Raw genomic sequence first — 15,886 nt, 5'->3', positions numbered from 1 at the left:
CCTGGGTTGTCTCCCTCCCCATACCTAATCTACATTGCAGCTGGAAAAAGAAATACAGGCATATGCACAAAATATCATCTGTTTCTCCAGTAAATATGCCAGAAAATGTTTGCTGCCTTCTATCACAACTGGCTGTTTCCACCATAAATCTCAAATACTTGCATTCTCTCCCTTTTTAATATTGTAACTGTCCACACAGGTTACTGTTTAAAATCACTTAGCTTGGAAAAATTGTGCATGTAATCATTAAGTCATTACTGCACATAAAAATGAGCATAAACCAGGAAATTCAAAATTAAACCTAATACCAAGAGAAAAGTCTCCCTTGTGGCTCATGGTTTACATATGTTCTTGTTTCTCTCAGACACGTTCCCCTGAGTCTGGAATCAAAGCTTATGCCCAGGTAGCAGCAAGACTCTGTTTTAGTATGACTGTAGGAAGAAGACTGCCTTTGAGAATATAATTGTATTGTATAGACTCAGGTAATTAGGTGACTACATTTAAGATGCTCAAAAATCCAAAGGCTATTTTCATTTATTCCCAGTAGCAATCACCTTTCCGGAATATGCTGTAACACATTTTTAAGAGTCAGAACTATGAGCATCCACTACCTGCACCTGCTCCCCTGAATATTATCTGTTTGATTCTGTTTTTTGTTGTTTTTTTTTTCCCCTCCCTCTTTTGATGCTATTGGCATTTGCCCTAAGTGCTGGAAGCAGTGTTCATCATGCCATTTAGTTGTACTCTATAAAGTGCAACGCCTTCATTCAGCACAGCCCATCCATCAGGAGCTACAAGCATTCAGCACTTCATCAAATCCGGATACTTCGGTGCCTAAACGTGGTATTAGGAGGATAAGGGAAAGTACTTGAGTTTGAAGAGAGTATTTGAAGATTTGTATGCAAGGCACAAGTATAAACTTTCTGTCTGGCATTTAACAGATGCAAAAGACACCTACTTGGTAAATAAGAGATCAGAAACACACACATTTTAGCTGAAACACCATAAAATGTTTAACCATAAAAGGCATAACTCCCAAAGCAAATCTACATGAAAGGAATTGCACCAGGAGAATTTAACACGCTAAAACACCACTTACCTTTAGGATTGTATATGATTTTTTTTCATTTTGTGGCTGGTACAAAATGATTCATAGAGAAGCACAGCTAGAGAGTGAAAATAGATGTCGCTTCTCATATCAAAACTGAGTGCAAAACTGAAGAGAGACCAAAGCTGCATGTACTTACTTCTTATCCCTTAAAGTTCACAGGTATTCCAGGCCCATTATCAATGCTTAAAACACTTACTACATTGAAACGCATGAACTGTAACTGCTTTTTAGTACAGACACTCTGCGCAAGAAACCTTCCAGCTGTTAGAAAAACAGGTTTTCAAAGCTGCTTCCATTAGGAAGCTGTAGGTGATCACTAAGATGAAGAGTGACCAACACCTATAATACTCAGTGTTTTGAAACACAGTCCTTTCACACTACAAGTTTTGTGCTTTTACTTGTTTTGTTAAATGTTGTAAAAACATTAACAAATAGAAGAGTAACATTATCAGTTGAATATTACTGGCACGAGTTTTAAAACTTGGCAAATAACAAGCCCAACTCTGTAATTAAACACCATGAAAAAAGTCACACTGTTCTTCATATTTGTGATTGGTATGCAACCTCAGAATGACAAGTAAGTGCTAATACCAACTGTGTAAAGCCCTTGAAAGCTTTTTCACCCTGTGCTTCAAAAAAGATCCCTTGTAAGCCGAGAAGAAAGAAGAACACAGCATATTTTGCATGCTACCATGCAGTATAAATCTTAGATCTAAGACTGAATACAGTGACAACCTCTCTCTAGCAAACTATCCTCTCTGTTACATTGAGGGCTCTTCACGTCTTCACAATCTCTGCAAATATGAAAAGGCTTCTCTGTTTTTGATTTACTTACTTACTTATTAAAGAAGCCTTCCCTTTTTCCTTTTTTTTCCAGAGAGGAACTCTCAGACATACTCTCAAAAATATTATTGCAGACTTCAAAGAGGGTAGAAAAAAAGTAATGCAGATTTTAGTAGCTACTCCACAAAAGATATTACAGATTTAATATTAAAATATAGTCCATTTTAAGACAGCTTTTTCAGATAGCTCATGATCCCTTATTTGAAAAATAGACAAAAAAACACACCTTGGTTAAAATTGCCTTAGGATGCTACATTAGTCACTCCAAAAGTAATGACTCCTACTTATTGCCATGGAAACTACAACTGATACAAAGAGCTCAATAATACTATTTGACGGTTTGTCTGGGTTCCAGGAAATCCAGAAGGACCACCCTTTTCCCATCCCAGAAGACAGTGCACATCACTTAAGTTTATCTTTCAACTTCTTCTTCAATGGGGAACTCACAGTGCCATTTAGACTCTGGCTCATAGTGGTGACACATCTCTGGTAATGACACAATCCAAGGAACTGTCACCATTGGCTTCATACAGGTTCAGTTGGTCCTAACAAACTTGAATAAGGTGTTCTCTCTGTTTCTCCATGAGCATTCTTGGGACCCACCTGGCACAAACTTTTTGATATCCAACATTGCCACCGTCATTTACAATGCACTGAAGCAGATATTCAGGACCATATATTCATAAATCACTGATTTACAGATGACCAAATCAAGACACTCTTCATTTTGCAGCGTGACAGCTGTGCATGGCCATCCAAAACCTGGCTTGTTCCTCATGTCTCTGTCACTATTGCCAAAATGCACCACCGCCTCACTATAATCACATCCACAGTTTAATCTCCATTGATGTTCAGCAAGCGTCCATGAATGTCAATGAGTGCAGTTTTTTGCACATGGAGGAATTCACTGACACACCTTCACTTCATCTGCACTTCCATGTCAGACATCATTTTGTCAGACTGCCCCTCTGCTGCCATCTGTCACACAGCAATGCAATGTAATGGAATATCGGTGGGAAGGTTCAACCTCTACTGTCATACCACCACCATCTGCCTCTGACATTGTGGGCCAACAGAATAAAATAGTAAGCATTATTTCTAGAGCAGCCCTCATATATTTCTGTCATACATTATATATTTCTGTGGTTTAAATCACCACATGCAAATGTTTTCAGGAAACAACAGCTATTTATACATATTGATGTCTAATTCAGTACAATTCCATTGACATCACAGGACCTGCAGCAGATCAATATCTCTGACAAGAAAGATAGCGGAGGCCAATCTTGCTTTTCTCATTTTAGGATCAAAAAGAAAAGCAGCAAGGAGCTGTGGGAACTACAGGAAACAGCAGTATTAGCTACTTGAAATTGTCAAGGAAGAAGTAAATTGCAAAAAGCTTCTTTTGTCTAAGAGGTATCTGCCGGGGGAGGGGGAGTGTGGCCAAGACAGTGCAGGCCTCACGCTGCCGCTCTCCCGCAGTGTGAAGAGAAAAGCACTGCACAGCTCCAGCCGGAAATATGAGCAATGTACGTATAGGCACATTCGTCTCAGCATTTCCACAATTTCGTACGGGTTTGGAGCAGCCAGGAGAATTAACCCCCAGCTGACCACCATGGAGACTGAGCTCACAGCTGGGCAACAAGAGCGGCCCAGCGATGGGGCGCCAGTCCTGCACACAGCTCTGGAACCTCAAAGGTTGCACTGCACTCAAAGATGGCACACAACAGCTCTTCTTAGACAAAGAGAACCTGCACGAAGTCAGATCACATTTGAAGCTCTAAATTATTTATTATTTCTATATATATGTTCAGGAGAAGTGTGTTCACCAAATATCTGGTTCTGAGCATGAAGCCTGTTCTGAACAACTGCTACCCCAGCAGCCTAAACCTTGCATATCACGATAGAGTAAGGCAGAAGCACAGCAACACAAGTGTTTGAAAGAAAGAACTAGCAAAGTCAAAGTTTACTAAGCAGGTCTGCTGAAATATGCAGGCCTGTGGACAAGTTCAAGCACCTTAAAGTTCCTTGGATTGTAGAAAATAAACAGAAAACACACACCATTGAGCCAGAATTTAAACAGTATTAAAACACTCTCTCAAAATGAAATAACCTGTAGATGGAGAAAAGGAGAAAAACCACCAAGTCCTACCGCTAAGGCCCTTAAGCTCCTCAGAAGAGAAGAATACAACAGCAAGTTTAAATCAAGAGCAGCATTTTATTTTGAAATTGTTTACCAATATGTGATACTTCAAAAGACATCTGCTTCAAAGAATGGAGAAAGTGATTTATTTCATGTCTGGAATGTTCTCAAAAATCAGTAGCTTTATCTAATATACAGAAAGTCCTATTTTGCGCAGCAATCGTACATATCTCACTCACAACTGAAGTTGTTCCAAGATCATAAAAGAAAGCAGTGCTTTAAAAAGGTTGGTTTAGTGGTTGACTATGTCATCCATGCAGGCCGAGGGTTTCCATCATTACCTTAAATAAAATATAGACTTCCAATAAAATTGCTTTTTACAAAACCAATACTGTTATAATAGCACAGAAGGTTAGATAATGCATCCTGCAATCCAATTTGTGGTTCACATTAAGTTATAGACAACAATAACTAATTCCACACGAGATAGACCTCCTGTGGGGAGGAGGGGGTTAATCAGATCAGTGATGGAAAAAGAGAGGTCTCTTTCTTTTAGTATAACAATCCCCCTGTACTAAGGCTATGTTGATCTGGTAAAACATTACTATACTGTAACAGAGGAACATTAATGGAACATACATCTGGTACAGTTATTTCTAAAAGGCAGTTTGTACACAAACCACAGAGCAATAAATATTTTATAATCACCATTATATTAAAAATGAATTTTAAATGTATTTGTCCCGTCTTTTTAACTGCTAACATTGTCCAGCTCCATTTTCACTTAAAAAAAAATAAAGAGGAATAAAGGACAGCACAGTTGGGCTTATATTAGCTTTGTACAACTAATTGGACAGAAGATTGTCTACAGCAATGTTGATTAATGGCTCGGCTCTCAAGCTGGGTACTGCAAGTACAAAAGAATTAAGGCCTCTGAATCTGCATAGTTTCCATAATCACAGACTTGATCACAGCTCTCTGTCGTATTCAGACTCCCCCTCCCATCCCCATACTTACGATGGTTTAATTTGTGCAAGTCTAACTGCTGACAGGTACAACCATTAGATACACACAACACATGGCAACTCAATCAATCTGCATACCTGCTACGCAACTTAAGACAGAAACAACTCAAGGCCTAGAATGGTGAAAATCAAAACAAAATCTCAGCTTTCTTCAGTAAGGAATGCTTTGTCCAGTACTGAGCCACATTTTTTTTTTTTTTAATTGCTGCCATTCCAAACAACTTATTTACATCTGCAATAAACACACTTCCATCAAATTCTGTTGTTTTAAGACAGCAAGTACTTTCTTATCAGAGTGCACTTTGAAAATGAGTCAGATAGAATAAAATAGAACTAACCAAATCAAACTGCATTGAGACTGACATTTTTGCCAGCCAGAGCTTGAGTATCACAGGCAGACAGGAATACAACAAGACTTGGCAAAGGAAAAAAGATCAGCAGCCAAGTTCTACCGAATAACCAGTACATAGATGACAGGGAAAAGAGCTGGAGAGTTTAATAAGTAGCTATGATATACACTTTTAAAAGTGCATTAAAAATAGCTTTAAATAAAGGGTAATATTAATCTGCTCTGCTGGTGGTCCTTCTCTGCAGCTGCCTCATTCAAAAGCCGTCACTCCTCTCAAAATGCAAGGACTTGACATGGCACATCAAGTGACACATCACTGACTCGTCATGACAACAGGTGTGAGCCCAGTAAACAGCTACTGGTCTTGTGTCAGAGCCACCATTTCACATCTATTTCTCACTTGGACCAATGATAAGAACAAAATGAAAGAAAGAGACTTACCACCACCCCCTGTGCATCTCTACCACCAGCTGGAGCACTTTTAAGGCTGCTGTTACCAACCCATCCTCTCTAACCATCAATGAAGGCATTCAGTGGTTTTACTGTTCCTGGTACATAACTAATTGGGTCTCAGTTCCCCCAGCAGTGCGTTCTCAAAAGGCTTACAGACAAAAGCCCAAGTCCTTAACCACCCACTGCCCCAAATGTCTCATTCTGAGGTCCTCTCACTTCAACTTTCCTCCCAAAATTCCCCAGTACAGCTGTTTGCAGAGCAAGGAAAACTGAATACAGTGTCAAAACTGGATACAGATAGAGAATGGATACAGTGTTGATTCAGGTTTAAAATAATTCCTAAAGCCCTATCTGGGATATTTGTTTTTCATGGTTTTTTATTACCAGCATTTCCTCTAAGTTCCAGTTTGCAGCACAGCATATGAAACAGATGTGTCAGCTCAGCTGAACAGGGTTTAGATTAAGGTTAGGTAGATTGAAAGGGATAGTTCCTTCCTGCCATTCCACAGATGCTGTGGCATGCCCTTTCTTCTGCTATCAGTTTCATATTGTTACTGTATACTTAGAACAGATTTAAGCCAACCATCTTTTAGAATTATTTTCCTCTCTTCCGTGGTTCCATTCTACGCTTTTTTACACTATTATAAAGACCATCACATTTTTCTGGACTGCTCTTAGTGATATCTGATGTTTTTCTTTCTACAATTACCTTCCCACATTGAGAAAATGCAAAACACAAGTTCCAGAACAGGTAAATGACTTTAGTTCTATCTGTACAGACATTCAGGAAAGCATTTCTGAAACATGATAGACTTGTATTTGGTGGATTTGGTTTTTTTTTCCATTTCTTTTTTTTTTTGACACTGTATTCTTGTTATGAAATGCTCAAGCCAGTGGATAACTCAGAATTACTCATCTGTAGACGGCTACTGACATGCAAGTTGCAATGCAGGAATGTCTTCCTAAGCAAAAAAATTGTAGGCAACAACATTAAAGAAAAAAAACATAAATAAAACTGTTAATCTAAAAGTCGGTTTTGTTTGCTGAAGGGGAAAATAATTTTTTAGTTTTTAACAGGGACACATTTTAAGGCCAAAGTAACAAAAAATGTAACACCCAAACAATTGATCAAAGAATGTGGAGTTGAAAATGGCAACATATCCTGGCTCCTATTTGGATTATTTGTTTTTAATAGAAAACTAAAAGATAAACAAGCTTGTCTTTATCATTCTCTGCTCAAACAGAAGGAACCAGACTAAAACTAAAGCCTTCAGCAACAAAACCTAGCTCTGTTCTTACTAATCATTTCAAAAGTAACAAAGCATCATTTTAAACTATCATTCTTACAGCATAATCATTTCAAACTTATGTGAAAATAAACGCAGAAAGTCATTTGAAATCAACAAGACAGCATCTAAATTGCCATAATGGTCAGGATTTGTCAAACACTGCTCAGATGCTACAATCAAAACCCACATTACCAAACTCCAGTCACTTACAGTGATCATCATTTAAAAAAATAAAAAATAAAAATTGCACTTCACTCCTTTACTTCTCATTCAAGCCTTGGGAATGGGAAATTGCAATGGTTAATGGTTATGGCCGGGTTCATGCAAAGCTAGAGTACAAAAGAACATACAGGTGAGTGCTCAATGAGAAACACTTCTCATAAAATATTAAATCAATGAAGATATCCCTGGCACCCAAAATCCTACAGGGTGATATGTTCTTATTAAAGCTTAAGTAATTTGTGAACGATTTTTAAGTAAAACTTACAAAAAACAAAAAAAGCCTAACTGGAAGTACTTTATAACCAGGGCTCCCAACTAAACCTCTCATCACTGTAGGTGACTGAACAAAGGCTGCCTTAACATTGACATAAAAACTAGCATCATTCAGATTGAACAGAATTGTAAGGAAAATACAGCCTAATAAGTCAGTGAACCAGGAAATGTATTTTTGGCATATCAAGCAAAATATTCACTTTTTTTTTATTTTTTTATTATTTATATTATTTATTTATATTCGTACTTTTGTTTAAAGTGATCCTCCCCATAAGACTTCTCCCATCTACAATCTAAACTTCTTAACGGTTAGTAACCTCCAAAGCACAGAATTATTATTTCTATTGTTAGAGATGGAAAAAAAAAAAAAGCAACTTCAGGCATTGACACTACTTTGTTGTCCAAGACAAGAAGTTTCATGGAGGAGGAGAATACAGATGTCCAAATTTAGAACTACATAACCTAGAAAGATGGGTCTTGCATTGCCATTGTAGGACATGGAAACTTAGATTTCACTTATGCCACCAAAATCTCTGCTGGACCAATTTTTACCCTGGCGTCAATAGAGAAACAGGGAAAAAGGGAATAAAAGGTTTTCCTCACTAAAGTCCATCAAAAATGTCTGTAAAGGTTTAGGGTTTTGAGCAGTGAGTACTCTATGATAAGGAACTTTAGTTCAATGACTGTACCTTGGTCTTTGAAGAGAGGCTGCAATGAGGACAGACTGAGAATAATAATTTAGATTTGGTATGAAGTTAAATGCAAGGCATTCAGAATTTCATATGTGTAGTATGAACGTTTTTAACTGTGTAATTCTCTGGGACAGTTTAACATTTGAATTACAAACCGAATTCCTCAAAGTACTTCACAGTATCTTTTCCCATATCTCTGAGAATAAAATTTGCTGTTACAGATCCTGTTTTAAAATATATATATTAGTTTACTGTTTGTTTCTGCTCAGCATTAATGGGCACAGTTTAGCATACAGTACTTGGCCACTGGCATTCAAAAGAGGTCTTAAACATAAGAAATTATTCTGTTCTTTAATATGGCTATTTATGTCAGAAAAATGCATGACAGCTAAGTCAACATGCCACAGGAGTTTATCGGGCAACTACTTGTTTTTTCTGACTCTATTTTCATTGTACGCTATTTGTAGAATGCATTCTACACTCTACAAGCTAAAATAATAACTTTATAAAACTGGAATTTATTTTAGATTAATTTGTGTGAGAAGTCAGATTTTAAAATCAATGTGATTGAAACAGACTTCAAAGCCTTATTTTATTCCTATACTTAGTTATGTCTCACTAAAAAAGCAGGTGTCCCCATGAAGCATTTACCTTTTGTTAAGTCAGCATTTTTTGAAGGAAAGATCAATCCACTGAAATAAAAAGCTACATATATTCAGCTCTTTCATTTGTATGGCAACTAATGCGATCAAGTCTTGATTTCAGCTAGAATATATGGGTGCCACTAAAATATGTGAACTCTGAGGAGAAGACAGGGGCTTTGGGTGAGCTTTATTTATTTATGTTTATTATACTTGCTTGTGGGCTAGAAGTTAAAAAATGAGCAATACTTTGCTTGGTAAGGCAACAAAATATTTGTGTCACAGCTCTTGCTAGGGGGAGAAAAAAATGCATGCCAAAGACATGCTGCCAGGTTCTGTGCATCTCTGCTGAACTAGAACAATGAAAAGTTCTATCTTTGCATCAGGGAGCCTGCAGACGGTATAAGCTGCTGCACTTGCCTGCTTGACTAAACTAAGCAAAGTTAGCAAGATACAAGAGGATAAGAGCATGAATGGATTCTTTGCAAGCCATACATTCAGTGCTTGACGGTAAAGAGAATGAGGAGGGAGCTTCTGGAAGCAAATAAAGTAATGAAAGAAATACATCCCCAGTGTCAAGTAATGGCAATGGGTAATAGCACACTGCTCAAACAAAACGTAAAAACTCCTTTCTAAACTGAATTAAAAATACTTCCAGTATTAGACATCTGTGCTTATTTTTCAGAGTTGACTAAACTTCTGAGAATTATTCTGTGCTTGAAAACTCATTTAACACCTAATTAACAGAGACTGTTTTTTAACAGCTTATGGGAAAGAGAAGGGAGACTCACCTTGTATAAAGCAGGAATGATCTGATGCATTTTCAGCCGATGAAATACAAAGATATCGTACACTGCTGAAATTGCCAGAACAGTCACTCCTTGCTCCTTCCACAGCATGCTGCATCCAGCACACAGTCCTGCTCCCAAGATCCAGCCCCAAGTTCTAGCTGAGGAACTTCTTGTAGAGCAATGCTTCACGTAACACATCAGGGAAAGCAAAAAGAAGAGGCAGGCTCCAATGTCTGCCCTCCCCACTATCCCCGCTACGGCTTCGGTGTGGATCGGATGAGACGCAAACAGCAAACCAGCTATCAAGGTCCAGTACCCATCCCCGAAGAGGATCCTGGAGAAGTTTGTGAAAAGGCCTGTGACTGCAGCATGCAACAGGATGTTTACAAGATGGTAACCCCACGGGTCCATCCCTCCGATGGCATGGTTGATGCGGAAGGAGAGAGTGCAGAGAGGTCTGTAGGACTTGTGGCTCCCACTGTGAGTGAGAAGCGTTCCCCAGAAGTCATTGTAGAATATATGGGTCCATGGTGTCTCTGGCAGAAGGTCCTGGTTTGTCTTGATAGCTCGACTACAAAAGACAAGTAAAAACTTCATTTCAATAGAATGAAAAGAATACAAGTGAAAAGCTGTGAAAATGTAATCACATTGCTACAAGAAAGACTGGCATTGTTTTTATGTTGCTTTAATCCAAGTTTTTAATTTCTACAGGAGATGTTAGAGAAGTCCACATCTATTGACTTTTCACTAAAGCAAAATTTCCATATAAATTGGCTTTTAAAACATTAGAAACAGATGTTATGCTGCTTCCATTAAATTAAAACACTCTTCAGTGGCATTCGTCTGAGTCTAACCCAGGAGTAATTGGTTAAGATTTGATGAGTTATAATTAAAATGTAAAAGAGATATGAAAAACTGACAAACAGTATTGTTGAAACAACTGATTCTCCAGTAACTGAGAACTAAAACCTCAACTGGCCCTTTATACTGAAATTTTAATTTAGATGTTGGAATGAATCTCACTGACATGGATGAACAATAAACAGAAGTTGGTAAGAGCATGCAAACTTCTGGTGTGTTATGGGCACTCCCACAACTTTCTCATACATATTTTGACTGACAGCAATTTTCAGTAAACACCTTGCTGAAGGCAAGCAGCAGAGTATTTTACAGGAGATTATACCTCTTTCTATTTCTTATACTTACAATTTAGAAAAAAACATTTTTTACGTTGTATTGGCTTAAGAATTCCAGCCTGTGACAGGTTGATTGGGGGCAAAAAAAAAAGTGCAGTTTTCAGCATTTTTGTTTCCAACCACCCTGGCAAGGGCTGGTGCCAGCCATTAGCACTCTCCACATCTAATTCAGTACTGTAAAAATCTGTCCGCTTTACAAATCCAATCATTTGCATTTCAAATTTATGCTGTAGAAGGTGTGAGGCCTGTTTAGTTCAAAAAGATGACTAGAATTTAATTAATTACTTGTCCTCACAACCAAAGTTAAAATTAAGCAATTCTTCCAAACTGTTGTTACTATTGAGCTTAACTCATTTATAATTTATTTTATCAGGGTAATTGAGAATGAGGGCAGCTCATAATTCTAATATTAAAAATATTAAACAAGAGAGAGATTTATCTCTATTTTTTACTGATTCCCTCTTCCTGCCTTTCCAAAACATATATTTCTGTAATTAATCATGTTTCAGTTCAGATGAGGAAGCAAAAAATGGCACGAAATTCAGGCCAACATCAGAAACACACCAGTCAAATTCATTTGCCCAGATTCCATTCACATTCTCATCCCCCAGTGAAACAAGAACCTCGTAATCTGCATCCAAATCCCAGTTTTTATGCTATTCATTTCAGGAATGTTGTCTTGTTCGTTATAGAAAAATACTCAGACACTGATACGCTATCCCACAGAATCTCCATACAAATACCCTAAATGACATGCAGCTCAAGGTTTCCATTGTCTACCGCACACTGCTGTAATGCTTTCAGACATGCTTCCTATCTGCATGTCCTTTTGTCTCTGTGCACATGGAGGTTACAAAGAGGTCAGCTTAAATCCTATAAAGATCTGACGATGCCTTCTAGAATGCTTGAAAATTTTCATTTTGACTTCTGCTTATGCAGTGGATCAGGTTCCTTATATTTGTTTTCTCAACCCCACACACATTTTTCTCATTTTAGTCCAGTCACAAAAGAACATTGGAAGAAAACAAGATCTTTGTTTTCACATTATTTATCTTGTCCTTTGGAGGAGTCTTTTCCTGAAATCTAAGTCCTCTGTTTGTGATTTCAGTTTGTAGTAGCACTCTCAGAGTCATAAAGAAAAAAAACAGGAATCCAGTAAAAGTAAAGCAGGTGTTAGGCTAGAAATAGTCCTTTCTCTAAGAAAGACACAGTATCTAAGACTACAGGCTCCTCAACAGTGAGCAGAGCTAAGGATGGCTATCAGATGTCAGGATTTAGAGCTGAAACCTTGAATTCAAATAGCATTTTTTTCTCAGGGAAACAGTAAGAAAATAAGTGGCAGTAACGCTGGCACTGCAACTGCCTTCCCTGAGGCTGAGCACTCTGATGTAAAAGGACTAGATGGCACACAGGTCACACCCATTAAATCATTGGGTTTTACTGTATCTTTTGCAAATGTGCCTACTTCCAATACTTGAAGCCATGCAACCGCTTCTAAAAAAATACGTAATTGCACACAGCTATAAGACATATCTATATGCATGTATATGCATGCATGCTAGATACTAGCACACGTCCCAAACAACTCCATTCTGCACTTAATAAGAGAAAGGACCAGCTTGGTCCCCCCAAGTGAACAGCCGCTGTTCCAGTCCTTCCCACACAATGCGTATCTCCTTGAGTTCTTCCTTGCCAGAAGTAAACTGTCTTCCTCAAAAATATAAAGAAACCAATTGTACATTCAGATGTCATGAATTCAGTCAAATTTCATTTACAGTCTCAGCAACAAACTTGATCCTTTCCTGTTGAGTCCTATTCATTTAAAAAAATCAATCAGCAGCAATCCTTGTAGGTACAGTATTGATCACCTTGTATTTAACTATAAAACTCCGCAGACAATTGTGAAATAAATGTAGTTTCTCATGCATGTAAAGGTAACACAATCTAATATCTGCCAGCGTGAAAAACATAGAAACTGCTGGTTCCAGCTTACTTACTGGCCCAGTCATATCAAATGCTGTATTGTCTATGAGACAGAATTTGAAAGAAAGATAGGAGTTCTTTCCAGATGATGATTTTTTTTGCGAAGGGTTTGAACGTAACAACAACAAAAGCCTGGTTAATGCTTTGGGACACTGGAAAAAGCTAATACAGGAGATGAAACAAGATTTCCTGTAACAAAGAAGCATGTCACACACAGGCTGCTAGTTAAGCTTCAACTGCCACCATTTCATATTTTAAAATGTAATAAAAACTACACCTGGCCAACACAGACTTGACTGCACAAGAGGATGCAGGAGTACGAACATCTGAGGACAGGCAGCTCCATGCCATTTTGCTCTTTGAAGTGTAAAAGGCCTCCAGCTCCCATAGCCCAGCCACAGGCCTCCCAGTCCAGGCCCTCCCACAGGCCATGGCCCAGCCCAACCTGGCTGACAAGGCCTCATCTTTAATTACTAAAATAACAAGCTATTACTTCTGCTGCAGTATTGATGCTTAGACAGTGATTTCAACAGCAATTTTAAAAGCAGTTCCTCTTGATGGCCTGACAGGCAGTGCTGACACGTCCTTTATAATGCTTCTGTGCTCACAGTGACCGGGGCTCTCCGCAGATAGAAAATGTTATTAACTGCTGTCTCCAGGAAAGACTCTGGGATAAAGGAAAGTACAAAACATCTTTTTAGCCTTGTCTTCTCCTTCTCCTTCACTCACAGTTTACCTCCAGTTTACGTCCTGCAGATTAGTCCAATCTTGCTAATGGGCATAACAAGAGAAACTCGCCAACTGCACTCATCACTCTTAAAAAGAGCTGTAAACTCTGCTCTTGCTAAAAGGCACTGGGTCACAAGGGAAAGTCATTTTTCAAAGCTCCAACGCAACTGGCATTTTTACTTTCGAGCAGCTTCAGATAAGGCTTGCAGACTCAGCCAGGGAACTCGCTTTCGTCAATTTTTAATGCCTGCCCATTTCACGCATCCCGGGAGAGCAAAATATCTCATTCAGAGTACAACAAATGGATCAGTTTGAGAGTAAAGAAGGAAGAATCATAGCCAGCTATCAATACCTTAAAAATGGAAGTCTGAAGAAAGACAAAAGCTATACAGGCAAATCATTTGCTTATCAACTCAAAAGATTCCTTCTGCCTCCTGCTGATTTGCTGTGTGGTCAGTACACACCTTCAGCACAATGCAAGTAAGATTTTTTTAATCAAACTCAAATAATAGCAGAGACCGAGCAGTTCATACATACACATATATACGCATACACACAAAAAAGCCCAGATGTTTTTAAAATTAACAGCTCTATATGTCCTGAACTTCTGCACTAGTGCTAAACTGATCCAGGTGTTAACACCAGGGTAAAAAAACAGATGCAACGTTCTAAAGTGATTTAACACATTAAGCCATATGTCCAGCTTCAATATTGCTAATGGTCCCCATATGCTGAAAACGAACATCAGCATTTGAAGTACAGGACATATTTTTAAGAAAAAGGAGAACTCCCAAATGTGCACAGAGGAAGCTATTGCCCGGTCTTCTCTCACATAAAATAGATAGGCAGTGATGGACTGGCAAGTCTCTATTCAGAATTTCTTCCTTGGTTTTCCTCGAAATCATTTTAGAATATTAAGAATACTCCATTTTCATGAATAGTAATGGAAAAGCTCCCTGTAGCATTTTTACAGCAGATCTTAACAAATCATGCTAAGGAGGCTTAGAATATTTTACATTACCTGCAGAGACAACAAGCTTGAAAACACAGCCTGAGCCTCCTTCACAGAGTACAAACAACTTCACATCCCCTGAATATACAGCAGCTGAGTCTGCCCCTCCAAAATACTTACAGGTGATCTGTTCAGCAGGCATGAGGTCAGATATCAGGCTAACAACAGAGGTTGTCATACCTTGGATAGTTCTCATACTTGCCCAAAGACTAAAATACACGTGCAATCTATATTGATAACCAAAAAAAAAAAAAAATCAGAAAGCACTATCTAGTCCATAGAGATGCCTTAAGAGTAATAAGCATTAAGTATGTGAAATCTCATTCATCTAAATGTTTAATTACAGACTCGAGGGAACTATTTACCATTCTTGCATATTTCTGGCAGCAATTATATCTTGCATGTTTCGTATTAAAGTTCATTTCTTCTCAACAGTTGTGAAAGTGGAATTTATCTACAATACCAGCAGGCTATAAAATTTTATCCATGCCGGTTTTCAAAAAGAGGTACCTATACTGTATATTGAGCAGGGACACCTGCAGGAGACCACATTCTATGCATCCTCTGGGTTTCAGGTTGCAGCTTGTAGTTTCTCTGAAGAGCAAATTTTCTTAGGTGAATCTCTAAGGAATGGACAATAACTCAGCTGTTTTCAGATGGGGAACAACTAGCTAAGCTAGTTATATATTGGATTCTGAGTTCCTGGCTCTGAGAACAGGACTACATGTATTAAAGAGGCCACAGAAGAACACCTACATTCAAATCATATTTTACACTAATTAAATGAAAACTTAACATCACAAAAGGGAAATGTAGTGCCAGTAAACTAGCCCCTAGCTAACTTATGCCAATCCTTTTCTAACTGTAGAAATACCTGAATGCATCAAACTCAGAGCTCATGCATGGAAGACAATATTCCCATCTTGGAAATTGGTAGTGAAAGCTATTAACTATGCGGTTAGTAACAGAATATATATGTAAGTATCAATATTATTTATAGATTTTGAATTATTACTGTTCTTTAACAATAACATCATAGCCAATCTAAGCTGTGTACCTGAACAAATATGAACTACATGTAACAGGACAGTAAGCAGTGTTTTTCTCATAAAACATTTTTAGTGATACTACTCT

General features: G+C 38.1%; 1 protein-coding gene across 1 annotated transcript in view; it reads right to left on the bottom strand.

The window, feature by feature from the left end:
- The window catches only part of TMTC2 (transmembrane O-mannosyltransferase targeting cadherins 2), a 235,291-nt gene that overhangs the window by 125,163 nt on the left and 94,242 nt on the right, over nt 1-15,886 (bottom strand). The window contains exon 2 of the mRNA XM_085222126.1: nt 9,833-10,403. Within this exon, the coding sequence (XP_085078252.1) occupies nt 9,833-10,403 (571 nt within the window). The remainder of the gene's footprint in view (nt 1-9,832; nt 10,404-15,886) is intronic.

Source organism: Meleagris gallopavo, chromosome 1, assembly GCF_905368555.1.
Source record: "Meleagris gallopavo chromosome 1, MGAL_WU_HG_1.1, whole genome shotgun sequence".
NCBI lineage: Eukaryota > Metazoa > Chordata > Aves > Galliformes > Phasianidae > Meleagris > Meleagris gallopavo.
Note: the sequence above shows the minus strand (reverse complement) of the source record. Positions and strands in the feature narration are given on the sequence as shown.